The 15,234-nt window shown below is 43.9% G+C and overlaps 1 protein-coding gene across 1 annotated transcript in view; it reads right to left on the reverse strand.

Moving 5' to 3' along the window:
* The window catches only part of med27 (mediator complex subunit 27), a 343,086-nt gene extending 330,473 nt beyond the window's left edge, over nucleotides 1-12,613 (reverse strand). Inside the window, exons 1-2 of the mRNA XM_070863373.1 lie at nucleotides 12,391-12,613; nucleotides 3,806-3,950 (exon numbers count right to left, since the gene is read on the reverse strand). Coding sequence (XP_070719474.1) covers nucleotides 3,806-3,950; nucleotides 12,391-12,593 — 348 coding nt within the window. The 5' untranslated portion in view covers nucleotides 12,594-12,613. The remainder of the gene's footprint in view (nucleotides 1-3,805; nucleotides 3,951-12,390) is intronic.
* Nucleotides 12,614-15,234: the final 2,621 nt, after the last annotated feature.

The following is a 15,234-nucleotide window of genomic DNA, read 5'->3' on the forward strand; positions in this document are numbered from 1 at the left end:
GTGAATGTGGTGTATTTGGACTTTCAAAAGGCTTTTGACAAGGTCCCACACAAGAGATTGGTGTGCAAAATCAAAGCACATGGTATTGGGGGTAATGTACTGACGTGGATAGAGAACTGGTTAGCAGAAAGGAAGCAGAGAGTCGGGATAAACGGGTCCTTTTCAGAATGGCAGGCAGTGACGAGTTGAGTGCTGCAGGGCTCAGTGCTGGGACCCCAGCTCTTTACAATATATATTAATGATTTAGATGATGGAATTGAGTGTAATATCTCCAAGTTTGCAGATGACACTAAACTGGGTGGCGGTGTGAGCTGTGAGGAGGACACTAAGAGGCTGCAGGGTGACTTGGACAGGTTAGGTGAGTGGGCAAATACATGGCAGATGCAATATAATGTGGATAAATGTGAAGTTATCCACTTTGGGGGCAAAAACACGAAGGCAGATTATCTGGAATGGCAACAGATTAGGAAAAGGGGAGGTGCAACGAGACCTGGGGGTCATGGTTCATCAGTCACTGAAAGTGGGCATGCAGGTACAGCAGGAGGTGAAGGCGGCAAATGGTATGTTGGCCTTCATAGCTAGAGGATTTGAATACAGGAGCAGGGAGGTTGTACAGGGCCTTAGTGAGGCCTCATCTGGAATATTGTGTTCAGTTTTGGTTTCCTAATCTGAGGAAGGACGTTCTTGCTATTGAGGGAGTGCAGCGAAAGTTCACCAGACTGATTCCAGGGATGGCTGGACTGTTATATATGAGGAGGGACTGGGTCAACTGGGCCTTTATTCACTGGAGTTTAAAAGGATGAGAGGGGATCTCATAGAAACGCAAGATTCTGACGGGACTGGACAGGTTAGATGCAGGAAGAATGTTCCCGATGTTGGGGAAGTCCAGAACCAGGGGACATAGTCTTAGGATAAGGGGTAGGCCATTTAGGACTGAGATGAGGAGAAACATCTTCACTCAGCGTTGTTAACCTATGGAATTCCCTGCCGCAGAGAGTTGTTGATGTCAGTTCATTGGATATATTCAAGAGGGAGTTAGATATGACGCTTACGGCTAAGGGGATCAAGGGGTATGGAGAGAAAGCAGGAATGGGGTACTGATGGAATGATCAGCCATTATCTTATTGAATGGCGGTACAGGCTCGAAGGGCCGAATGGCTTACTCCTGCACCTATGTTTCTTTGTTTACTGCTAAACCTGCCGTGCTCCATAATCTACCTGTGTATTATTTAAATAAAGGTAACACTTAATATGAAATTCATAGGTGAGGGAAAATGGTCAGTTACCAAATTCAATCTTCAAACCACCATAAAAATTCCAGAACGCCATGTAATAAAAATAGATTGTGACTTAGTCACTGTAAATCAGCGGCCATGATATTAAAATACTGTGTATTACACCAGTAAGAATGAGAGGAGATCGCATTGAAACATTAAATTCTTACAGGGCTCGACAGGGTAGATGATGGGAAGATGTTTCCCCTGGCTGGGGAGTCTAGAACTAGTCTCAGAATAAGGGGTCGGCCATTTAGGACTGAGATGAGGACAAATTTCTTCACTCAAAGGGTTGTGAATCTCAAATTCTCTACCTCAGGAGAGCTGCAGATGCTCAGTCATTGAGTATATTAAAAGAAAGAGATCTATAGATTTTTGGATATTAAAGGAAACAAGGAATATGGGAATAGTGCAAGTGGAGTTGAAGTAGATCAGCCATGATCTTATTGAATGGAATGGGCAGAATGGCCTACTCCTGCTCACCCCTCATCGTACAACATATACTCCAACTCCATATGAACATCACCATCAGATCCACTTGTTTATTTTTAATATAAAAGGCTACACAATTTAACCAGCATACACAGCAAGTAGTTTAGAATTTTTTTTAAACTTCCATCTTCAGTGAGGTTTAACAAACATTACATTTTGATAGATCAAAAACATATTGGATTTAAGACACACATAGGACTAAAAGTTTAAGCTTCATATGCATAATGCAAGAGTTACTTAGATTAGTAAGTACTATTGATTTAACCAAAAGAATAGTGTGGGAAATGCAACTGAAATTGACTGGGCTCTAAGAGGAGTTTTTGACAATTGTGAAAAGTCAATTTAGCAGATTTCAATGTCAATATCTCAGTAACAAATGAACTACAATGGTTTTCCCTCCTTCCCCCTCCCCCAAATATACTAATTAACAATGTTCCCTCGGAGCTGCGCAGTAATGGGAAAGGTTCCGCCCAGGCCGCTCACCGGCTTCCCCATTGTAAATACCGCGCACACACACACACAATGTAAAGGGACCAGGCACTAAAAGAAACAGGCCTTACAGAACAAAGGTCAGCTTACAGGGGAATATTCTTAATCAGTGCTACAAAATCTAAATGTGTTACACTTTGTGGAGGGGCTTTAAATTACCTGAAATATCTATTTTCCCTCAGATAGGGATGGGCAATAAATGCTGGCCTTGCCAGCGACACCCACATCCCAGGAATGAAAATAAAATATTGCATTCTCTGAAAATGGCATAAACTCAGCAGTAGACTCAACCAAACGGACAATATATTGATTACAACTACAGTACCCTTGTGGATCCATTTACTTCACACACCAATTGTTTCCAAATTCTAAAACAATTATCCACTGTGGTACAATTGAACAACTGATGAACCCAACCAGGCATATCATAAATTTTGTGTTACCTCCATTCAGTTCAACTCACAGTATCACACTAGGATCCATATAGCACGCTCTAAATACTAGAGGGAAGTACAACGTGCCATTTAGAAACTGGATATTGATGAACATCTCAAGTTGGACTTGAGATGCATTGGGTTGGACCCATTTTAGTCAGTGATCCAACCACTGCTTTAGTTGATTGATGATGCCCACAAGTCAACAACTGATACCAGGTGGGACTGACAGGCCTTAGCAACTCACTTGTGATTAATTTAATCTGCCATTTAATTAGCACCATAGGAAAATACCAGAAGGAAGAGTGGGTGGGTTAGAGCTTTAGATCTTAGTCTCTTCCTATCTTTTACAGTTTCCACGTGGCTCAATTCTCATCTTTTCTAACTAGCAGAGGAATTAAGAATGCAATGCCAAATAATGCGATGGACCCCTCCATGACATCGCTCCTCCCAATCTCTAATTTCCTTCAGCCTCACAACCTCCCACCCGAAATATCTGCACTCCTCAAATTCTGCCCTCTTGAGCATCCTTGATTATAACTGCTCAACCATTGGTGGCCGTGCCTTCAGCTGCCTGGGCCCCAAGATCTGAAATTCCCTCCCTAAACCTCTCCGCTTCTGCTTCCTCCTTTAAGACGCTCCTTAAAACCTACCTCTTTGACCAAGCTTTCTGCCGTAATTTCTTCGTATGTGGCTCGGTGTCAAATTTATTTGTTTTGTCTTATAACACTGCTATGAAGCACCTTGGGGCGTTTTACTCCATTAAAGGCACTATGTAAATACAAGTTGTTGTTGTTGGCGCTGTAGCTATAGCAGGCAAGATCTTGTATAAACTGTCAATTACACAAAGTTTTCAATTTGCTTGATACAACGTTATTAAAATTGACAAACCAATATGTTCTTTGAAAAAAATGGTTTTGATGGATTATGTACTGTGGATTTGATCTATTTTGTATAAAGACTTGTAAAAATGTGCTGCAACAGTTCTTTTTATGAAAACCAAAAAAATAAGCTGAAAATAAAATAGCTTCAGTAGATTGGCCACCATTCCAGATCTGGTTGGTGGCTGAATTGACAAAGGAAAGCAGATTGTGTTAATATCGATTGGACACCTACCTTGTTGGACCACTTGTATGCCTGCAAAAGCTGGCTGTACAGGGGGGTTTTATCCTGCACTGGATCAAGGCTCAATAAGCCACTGTTGTGGAGCGGGTGACTCTCTGATGGCCGCCCCACTAGGTTACTCAGACGTTCCAACTCACTGAAAATCAAAAGCAACAGCAGCCATCAGCTCTGCAGTACAAATGTAAACAAGGTCATTCTTATTTCAATAAATACATTCAGAAAACAAATTTTAAAAGCTCTGAGCAATTAACTAGAAGATTAATATCAACTGTACAGGGTATTGGTGAGGCCACACCTGTGTACAGTTTTGGTCTCCGTATTTAAGAAAGGATATATTTGCATTGGAGGTTGTTCAGAGAAGTGTTTGCTAGGTTGATTCAGGAGACGAGGGGGTTGACTTATAAAGATAGGTTGAGTAGGTTGGGCCTATACACATTGGAGTTCAAAACAATGAGGTGATCTTATCGAAACATAAGATAATGAAGGGGTTCGACAAGGATGGATGCAGAGAGGATAGCTTCACTCAGGGGAAACTAAAACTAGGGGGGGAAGCGGGGGGGCATAGTCTCAGAATAAGGGGCCGCCCAGTTAAAACTGAGATGAGGAGGAATTTCTTCTCTCCAAGGGTTGTAAATCAATGGAATTCTCTGCTCGAGAGCAGTGGAGGCTGGATCATTGAATATATTTAAGGCAGAGATAAGACAGATTTTTGAGCTAGAAGGGAATAAAGGGTTATGGGGAGCAGGCAGGGAAGTGGAGCTGAGTCCATGATCAGATCAGCCATGATCTTATTAAATGGCGGAGCAGGCTCGAGGGATCAGGTGGTCTACTCCTGCTCTTATTTCTTATGGTATGAGCTTCAGACTTGTGGGTTTGTCAAATGTCAAGTTCTTTTTTGTCGTGGATACATAGAAAAAAAAACAACTGCAGCACTGGCAGCACTAAATATGGGAGATGGGGTGGGTGAGAAGGGAGAAGGGAGCAAAAGAGTAGAATACATACAGAAATAGAGAGGGAGCTACAACAAGAATTGCAGTGGGAAAGGAGTATGAAACTTTTTTGTCCATGAGCTGTACTAAATTTTACCAGGTAGAGCTTTCCTGCATACATAAAATTCATTCTGCATTACATGCTATAGACTGGTTTCATTATAGAAAAAAAAACAATACATCTTCTGAATCAGTGATTGTTAAAATAGTTAATTCTCCAGCACAGAGATCATCACATCAACTGCCCAAAACACCTTGATCAGTGTCCATCATGACAACCAGCTGTAATTTTTTTTTAATGCTGCTCTCATTAGATTAGGATATCGGTGCTGCGAAAATGTAACACTTTCCATATTTTGTCCCAGGACAACAGCAGTCTTATGTCAGCTACAGCATGGGTTAGATGGAAAGCAAAGTTCTCTCTGTGACTCAGTTGGTAGCACCCTCGCCTCGGAGTTAGAATTTCGTGGGTTCAAGATCCACTCCAGAGGCTTGAACACAAAAATCTCGGCCAACACTCCAGTGCAGTGCTGCACTGCCGGAGGTGCCGGCTTTCGGATGAGACATTAAACTGAGGCCCCGTCGTTCTCTCAGGTGGACATAAAAGATCCCATAGCACTATTTCGAAGAACAGCAGGGCAGTTATCCCCAGTGCCCTGGCCAATATTTATCCCTCAATCAACATCAGAAAACACAGATTATCTGGTCATTATCACATTGCTATTTGTGAGAGTTTGCCATGCGCAAATTGCCTGTCGCGTTTCCTACGTTACAACAGGGTGGTTATGCTAAAACACTAGTTAGGCCACAGCTAGAGTACTGCGTGCAGTCCTGGTCACCACATTACAGGAAAGATGTGATTGCAGTAGAGAGGGTGCAGAGGAGATTTACGAGGATGTTGCCTGGACTGGAGATTTTAGCTATGAGGAAAGTTTGGATAGGCTATGTTTGTTTTCTTTGGAACAGAGGAAGCTGAGTGCAGACCTTATTGAGGTGTATAAAATTATGAGGGGCCTAGATAGAGTGGATAGGAAGGACCTATTTCCCTTAGCAGAGGGGTCAACAACCAGGGGTCATAGACTTAAAATAATTGGTAGGAGGTTTAGAGGAGATATCAGGGGAAATGTCTTTACCGAGGGTGGTGGGGGTCTGGAACTCACCGTCTGAAAGGGTGGTCGAGGCAGAAACAAACATTTAAAAAGTACTTGGATGTGCACTTGAAGTGCCGTAACCTACAGGGCTATGGACCAAGACTTGGAAAATGGGATTAGGCTGGATAGCTATTTGGCGGCCGACGCAATCCGTGCTGTAAATTTCTATGATTCTATGAACAGTGACTACACTTCAAAAATTACTTCATTGGCTGTGAAGCGCTTTCAGACATCCGGTGGTTGTGAAAGGCGCTATATAAATGCAAGTCTTTTTTTTCTTTCTACTCCAACCTCTCCCTCAGAAAAACACTCTTCTGGCACCAGTACAAGAGGTTTGTTCACTACATGAGTCGTGGCTTCGCCAACCGAGACAGACAATCTAGTGCAAACGTGTGCATTCCATTCAGTTTTGCGCTGTGAAATCAAAGTACTAAAATCTGAGTTGAGACTGCACAGACTCATTTCATTATTGGTTCTCCAGCCGGGATGCTCATTGTATCTGTCTGTTTGCATCAAACTAGGGTCACAAAGGTTAACAGATGATTTTAAACTCACTGCGATTGCTAATGGTCTTGCTAGGATTTAGGATTGAGAATTTTGCTAATATTCCTCTTCACAGTCCAAGAGTGCCAAGTCATAATAGAAACCCTACTGCCATCCTGGCCGAGGTTAGCTAATATAGCAGGCACAGGGAATCTAACCTGGACTTTCTGGTCAATTATAGATCAGTTATAATGATTTAAAACATTAAACCGTCGTGAAAAGGACATGGTAAATGCTGATTGCACTGTTACATGCCATGAAAGATACAATTACTCCGATGGGAAGGACAAGGCAAAGAAGAGCTTGCATTTATAAAGCGCCACTCCGTACATCCAAAGCACTTTACAGTCAAATGAAATGCTTTTGAAGTGTTGTCACTGTTGCAATGTAGGAAATGCATCAGCCAATTTGCAAACAGCAATGAGATAATTGACCAGATCATGTGTTTTAGATGCAAGTTGAGGAATCATCATCATCATAGGCAGTCCCTCGGAATCGAAGACGACTTGCTTCCACTCTTAAAACGAGGAATAAATGATGGCCAGGACACCGGCAGACCTCCCCTGCTCTTCTTCAAAGAGTAGCATTGGATCTTTTACACCCATCTGTGAGGGCAGAGGAGCCTCGGTTTAACAGCTCATCCTAGAGGCAGCACCTCAGACAGTGCAGCGCTCCCTCAGTTCTGCACTGAAAGGTCAGCCCAGATTATGTGCTGACGTCTTCGGAGTGGGACATGCTTCTGACTCAGAGGCGAGAGTGCTACCTCTGAGCCAAGGCAAGTGACAAAGCCAGAGATTCAAACATTATGAATAGTTTTCACAGCCGCATGAGTGTTATTTTGTTCCTTTTAGTCCAACTGCAACTTCTAAATACACTATACCCAGATAGCCACACGTTCAAAGTTTTGAACAAAAATGAAAACGTGATGGTCAAATTAAATTTGACCGCTCGCTCCTGGCCATGGGTCTTTAGAAAAAGCAGGAGCTCGACAGTTCACTGGATAAGTGCATCAAACTATATGGTCCTGGGCTCCTGGGTTCCCCCACACACGCAGGAATCAGAGGACAGAACAAAAGTAGGAACCCTGGCCGAGGCTGATTGCCTCAGCTCATCCACTACTAAAATCCACATCCATGCCTTTGTTACCTCTAGACACACCCGGTTGGCCTCCCACATTCTACCTTAAACTAAACGTGATCCAAAACCTGGCTGCCCATGTCCTAACTCACACAAAGTCCCACTCACCCATCACCTCTGTGCTCACTGACCTGGCTCCCGGTTAAGCAATGCCTCCCTCCATGGCCTTGCCCCTCCCTATCTCTAATCACCTTCAGCCCCCCTACCCCCAGCGAGTTATCTGCTCTTCTCCAATTCCGCACTCTTGAGCACCCCTGATTATAATCAATCACTCAACCATTGGTGGCCGTGCCTTCTGTTGCCTAGGCCCCAAGCTCTGAAATTTCCAAATGGCCTACTCCTGCTTCTTGTGGTCTGGGTCTGTTGTAGATTAATTGATGGAGACTGAATACTGTGATTAGTCAACAACTAACAGGTTTTGCTGGGCACTCTTATTAGTTCAAAATATTCATAAAGAAATTACACTCACAAAATACTACAATTGACTACCAAACTGATGTAACTAGTCCCAGTGGATGCTCTTTGGGGAGGAAGAGAGACTGAAGTCATAAATCATTGTGATCTGCTGGCAATATCATCCCCAAACCACATTTATTTTGTGCAAATATAGAAATATAGATATATGCTGAGCAGCATGACCAACTCTGATCTGGGAGGGTCTTACAGCACATTTGTAATCTGTTTGCTGCCGATAACCTTAAAGTTGGTAGCAAACTCCACACACCATTGGAAGTGGCAGCTATGGCCTGCACCTCTAATAGCAGCTTAAAACACACATGCTGGAGTATATTTTAGTCACCGGCAAGCTCAATGGCTGAAGGACTCACATCGGCCCCATACAGATAAGCGATATAAATCCCCCCCACCCCAGAAATGTCTGCGTCCTCTAATTCAGTCCTCCTGAGAATCCCTGATTATAATCGCTCAACCATTGTTGGCCATGCCTTGTGTTGCCTAGGCCCCAAGTTCTGGATCTCCCTGCCTAAACCTCACCGCCTCTCCTTAAAACCTACCTCTGACCAAGCTTTTGGTCACCAGCCCTAATTTCTCCTTATGTGGTTCGGTGTCAAATTTTTTGTCTCAATGCTCCTGTGAAGCACCTTGGGATATCTCACTATGTTAAAGGTGCTATATAAACACAAGTTGTTGTTGTTGATGAATGAGTCCATTAATTAAAGAGCTCAACATGTTGCAGTGAAGTCACTGAAGTGAGCTCTGTAGAAGAATTCAAGGAACTGCAAGAAATTAAATGCTTTAAGTAATACAATCACAAAGATTAAACAGTGAACTTTTTTTAATCCATAGGGCTATGCCTGTAGGACATTCAACTGTAAAAGTATTTTAACAATTAGACTCAAATAAAAATAACACTAAGACAGACTTTAAAAGCCTTCTCTTCATCCAACAGATATATAATTTTTTTGCTGTTTATATAAATTTGAACATGTTAATTAAGCATTCTAGTGTTTGAATGTATCAGTATTTTCTTTGCAATCACTAGCTACGCAGAATTGTGCGTTATGTTTTTAATCTACATAATTGCGGTGAAACTTCATTTAGTCATCAGGGTAATATTGGTATCAACACAATAGGGAAAATCATACTCATGATAGCATCCACTAATGTTGTGACAACTCAATTCTTAATTAATCATTTCAAATTCCTCTCACCACCAGTACTTCATCCTAGTGTTAACTGCCACAAAATATTTCCTCCAGGCAACACAAATTTTGAAGCACTAAATCTATAATTACATTCCTGGGTGTTTTCAACTAGACATGGTACCAAATCTAACCCCATCCCCACCCAAAGAACTTTACCCCTGTAATCAGAGAAACTCCCACACACTTCCCTCTACCAATTATACCAGTCACCTACCCAAAATTCCACAGTCATCTGCAAAGTACTTCACAAAGCTTAAGAGACCTGGAAAAAGATATAGACTGCTAGAAAATGGATAAAGCAAGGGTTAAGCTGGCAAATGCTCACATGTCCACATATAGCAGAATGCAGAAGACCAATTCAAAATCACCTACCAAATAAACCCAACTCATAAGCTTCATAGGTTCTACCTCATTATGACCAAGGAATACTGGAGGGGAAGTGACTCCTTCACTTATTTGTCACGTGTAAGAACCAACAGTTCCAGAAGCAAGTTAGGAGATGACAAAGACCATGAACAAGCTTGCAAGCTCCAGATCAAGCTGCAAACTTGCTCAGACTGCTCGCCAAGGGCAGAAAACTCTACGATAAACAATTCAACACGCCTCTCCCAGTTACCAGCCAGAAGACATAATCAGACTGTAGCAATTCTGTCCGGGTGAAGCACAGCCTTTGCCTGGAACTGGAGAAAATAATCGAGTGGTCGGCAGCAAGAGGCGTGACTCACCACCAGAACCACTTTTTGTCTGCTTCTATAATCAATTCAACTACTTGACTAAACCAACACTGGCACAAAGAACCACAACAAGGGACAGGTCTTGTGCCAGTGAAAATTCAGAGGCTTGCCAGAATAAACTGAAAATCAGCTGCATGATTCATACTGCTGTACCAACTGATATACACACAGGCAGCTGGTGCATAATTCAACTGTTAAATATGTAATCATCAATACTTAAGCTGTGCCTATATATTTATCAGGAAATATAAAAACCTTCTTTCATAGAAACATAGAAACATAGAAAATAGGTGCAGGAGTAGGCCATTCGGCCCTTCTAGCCTGCACCGCCATTCAATGAGTTCATGGCTGAACATGCAACTTCAGTACCCCATTCCTGCTTTCTCACCATACCCCTTGATTCCCCTAGTAGTAAGGACTTCATCTAACTCCTTTTTGAATATATTTAGTGAATTGGCCTCAACAACTTTCTGTGGTAGAGAATTCCACAGGTTCACCACTCTCTGGGTGAAGAAATTCCTCATCTCGGTCCTAAATGGCTTCCCCCTTATCCTTAGACTGTGTCCCCTGGTTCTGGACTTCCCCAACATTGGGAACATTCTTCCTGCATCTAACCTGTCTAACCCCGTCAGAATTTTAAACGTTTCTATGAGGTCCCCTCTCATTCTTCTGAACTCCAGTGAATACAAGCCCAGTTGATCCAGTCTTTCTTGATAGGTCAGTCCTGCCATCCCGGGAATCAGTCTGGTGAATCTTCGCTGCACTCCCTCAATAGCAAGAATGTCCTTCCTCAGGTTAGGAGACCAAAACTGTACACAATACTCCAGGTGTGGCCTCACCAAGGCCCTGTACAATTGTAGCAACACCTCCCTGCCCCTGTACTCAAATCCCCTCGCTACGAAGGCCAACATGCCATTTGCTTTCTTAACCGCCTGCTGTACCTGCATGCCAACCTTCAATGACTGATGTACCATGACACCCAGGTCCCTTTTCCTAATCTGTCACCATTCAGATAATAGTCTGTTTCTCTGTTTTTACCACCAAAGTGGATAACCTCACATTTATCCACATTATACTTCATCTGCCATGCATTTGCCCACTCACCTAACCTATCCAAGTCGCTCTGCAGCCTCATAGAATCCTCCTTGCAGCTCACACTGCCACCCAACTTAGTGTCATCCGCAAATTTGGAGATACTACATTTAATCCCCTCGTCTAAATCATTAATGTACAGTGTAAACAGCTGGGGCCCCAGCACAGAACCTTGCGGTACCCCACTAGTCACTGCCTGCCATTCTGAAAAGTCCCCATTTACTCCTACTCTTTGCTTCCTGTCTGACAACCAGTTCTCAATCCATGTCAGCACACTACCCCCAATCCCATGTGCTTTAACTTTGCACATTAATCTCTTGTGTGGGACCTTGTCGAAAGCCTTCTGAAAGTCCAAATATACCCCATCAACTGGTTCTCCCTTGTCCAGTCTACTGGAAACATCCTCAAAAAATTCCAGAAGATTTGTCAAGCATGATTTCCCTTTCACAAATCCATGCTGACTTGGACCTATCATATTACCTCTTTCCAAATGCACTGCTATGACATCCTTAATTCTGCAATCTACAGATATATTTGCAAAGTTAATCTGCATAGGCTGCAAAAAATGTTTGGGATTAATAGTTCAAATGTACAAAGTAATTCCCATTCAAAAAGAGATATAAAAAGACTTACATTTATATAGCACCTTTCACAACCACTGGACATCCCAAAGCAGTTTACAGCCAATGAAGTCGTTTTGATAAATGAAAGCAATGAGATTCCAGAGAGTAACTACCCTAAGCTAGTTGCTATATGCACTGCACATCATGCCCAAAACTAGTGCAACACAAGAGTTACGAGCAGGTAAAGGAAATGATATAAATCAATATTAGCACTCATGAGTTTGTTTCTCTCTCCACAGATGCTGCCTGACCTGCTGAGTATTTGTTTTTATTTCAGATTCCAGTATTTTGCTTTTGTTTTAGCACTCATATGACTTGCCTGCATTTTACAAATCTGGATTCTGTCAACATGACCAACAGGAACCCAAGGCCAATGTGCAGGTCAGCTGGATGGAGACACAAACCGCACACTCCTGAAATTACCTCAATGTTCCTAATACACTTCATTTTATCTCTTGCTGATAGAAGTTGAGGAAGATGTTTTTGCAAGTACTGAGCACTGAAACTCCCGAGCTGCAATGTATTTTCTCCGCAGCTGCCGTAGTAAATCTAAGCAATTGAAACCCTGCTGCGGAAAAGGACTACCTGCAGCCAGAGCTCGAGATCCAGGTTCTCCTTTCAAAACTCTCAGCGTGCCACTTACTTCAGGTCCCTGTTGACAGCGTGAAGGTTCTCCTGGAAGTCGCTGATGAAGGCTTTTTCCCGGCCCTCCAGCGTCTCTTTGTTCTTCATCCCATCCTTGAGCGTGTCAAAGACGCGGGTGACACTGGAGCGGAGCTGCTGGATAGCGTTAATCGCGTGAGCGAAAGCATCCAGATTTATCCCGACGCTCAGAGTATCCGCCATCTTCCACCCGCTGCCTGGCGACCGCTTCGGCGCGTGATGATGACGTTACGGAGGACTTTAGCCCTGCGCCGGTGAGGACTACAATTCCCAGAATGCAGCACGACGAGTATTAATCAAAAACAACAACAACTGGTGTTTATATAGTGCCTTTAACAACAACATCTAGTTATATAAAGCCTTTAACAACAACAAATTCTATTTATATAGCGCCTTTAAACGAGTAAAAAGACACAAGGCGCTTCACTGGAGAATTATGACAAAACAATTTGACACATACGAGAAATTAGTGATGACCCCTGACCTCCTGAGGTGCGGGAGGTGACAGTTGCCATGCCGTTGTTGTGGACGGCAACACTTTGTGGCAGAAGGTAGAAGAGGATTGGCACTGGCGCCCATTTCGGATCGCTCGCGGTGGCGCCCATTTAAAGAAATGGTGAGTTGGGGTTTTGAGGGTGGGCGATAACCCGGCGCTCTCCAAGCCCGTGTTTGCCACCCACGCTGGAAATAGCGCCCATTTTTGGGCAATCTGCGCAAGAGTGGAAAGTTTAGCCCCAGGATTTTTATCTGGAGGTAGCAGCTACTGGGGACAGCTTGAGTGCAGTGTTACTCCAGGAGCGACACGGCAAGCTGAAACCAGTGGCCTACGCCTCCCGAGTTCTCACAGAAATAGAAAAGAGCTTTTCGAATTGTGAGCAAACATCTGTTAGCAACTTTTTGGGCAGTAAAACACTTTCGGTCGCTCACAGGGTTAGCTACAGTGACTCTACTGACATGTCACACCCCGACACAAATGTTACTGGACGGTAGGCTGAAAGATGGGACAGTGAGCAGTAAGAGGACTGTCTGCTGGACATTGTTGCTTACTCAGTTAGACCTGAAGGTAGAAAGGCTAGAAGAACCAAAGCTAGCCCTGAACCTGGTTTATCTGGGGGCAGTTCACGTGTGTTCACTGGAAGGAGCGTGGGATGTAGATGTGGGGTTCCGAGCAGGGGAACATCTGACAGGCAGAGACATTTATGTAGATGGGTCTAGTTCAGTGATGAAGGAAGAGAGAAAAACAGGCTGTGGGATTTACGATCTAGAGACAGGGATAGAAAAAGCCATAAAGCTCCCCAACACTTTAAGTGCGCAGCAGGCCGAACTGGCAGCCGTAGCTTATGTGGTCTCTCGCCCTCGTGAATTCCCAACTCCCTATATGATATGTTCGGACTCCATGTTCAGTTGTAACTCCTGTACAGAGTATTTAGCAATATGGGCTAGGCGAGGGTTTAAGTCCTCAGACGGGAAGCCGTTGCTGACGGCTCTTTGTTAAAAATCATTCTGGTCGTCACCAGTAGGGACCAGAAGGATTACTACATCCAAAAAGTCAAAGCACACTCTAAGACAGAGCCCAAGCGGAAAGGGAATGAGAAAGCTGACACACTGGCCAAAACAGGGGCAGGAGAAGGAACACCTTGGGACCCGTATCACTGTGGACAGATCATGGCTGTAACAGGCAGAGAGGGTCCCAAAGAAGTACCATTGCTGCCTGATTTAAAACAGGCTCAGCTATGGGATGCAAACCTTAGAGCAGCGATTAGAGACAAGATAGACGGGAAGTCTGTAGCAGGATCTTTGGGAGCTGCAGACATAGCAGTAAGACAGGGAATGCTGTTTAAAGGTGATAGTTGGATCGTGCCTGGGCAGTGCAGGGAAGAATTATTGCAGCTAGCTCATGGGGGTGCAGGGGCTGGACATCCAGGGTCAGAAACGACGTGGAATAAAGTAGAGACCTTGGGATGGTGGCCCGGGCTTATAAACAATGTAAAAGATTATTGTCAGAATTGTCTAGTATGAGCCGCAACCAATCCTGAACCCCCCTCCTCCCCACCGAAGAAAGGCTCCGTTGGGACACACGAGGAGGGTAGAGGGACCATGGCAGTCTATACAGATAGATTTCATTGGGCCACTGCCCACCTCAGGCAGAGGCAATAAATAGTAGATCTTTTCACGAAATGGGTAGAAGCTTTTCCTTGTAGGGCGGCCACCGCAGTAGTCACAGCAAAGATTCTGGTTCGAGAAGAATTTTCTCGATGAGGACTGCCCCTGATAGTGGAATCGGATCAAGTGAGTCATTTCACCAGAGTGGTAATACAGGCCACCCTGAAGCTGTTAGGAATACAAGGTAAATGGCATGTGACATATAACCCCCAATCATCAGGTCCAGTAGAAAGGTCAAACCGGACTATAAAAGAGAGGCTTAGGAAGGAGATAGGAGATACCCCGAAAAAATGGGATGAGATCCTACCCTTAATACTGATGAGCCACCGAGCCAGTCTCTCTAAAGGTACGGGACACTCTCCGCATGCATTGATGGCAGGGAGATTAATGAGGACTCCGACTCAGCACCAGTCCTGACCGAAACGTAGGTTAAAGAGATCGCACGGGACAGGTTTGTCAGAGATCTGTATGATACTCTGAAGGGGCTGCATTGGGAAGCAGCTAACAATATGGGCAGGCAGCACCAACAGAATAAACTGCTGCTGGAACCCCGGGTTACAAAGGAATGGAGGGGAGGGAATCAGGTAATGGTCAGGAATTATGCCAGAGTAGGGGCATTTGAACCGTTGTACAAAGGACCACATAGCATAGTAGATAAGGC

This window comes from Pristiophorus japonicus, chromosome 20, assembly GCF_044704955.1.
Source record: "Pristiophorus japonicus isolate sPriJap1 chromosome 20, sPriJap1.hap1, whole genome shotgun sequence".
Lineage (NCBI taxonomy): Eukaryota > Metazoa > Chordata > Chondrichthyes > Pristiophoridae > Pristiophorus > Pristiophorus japonicus.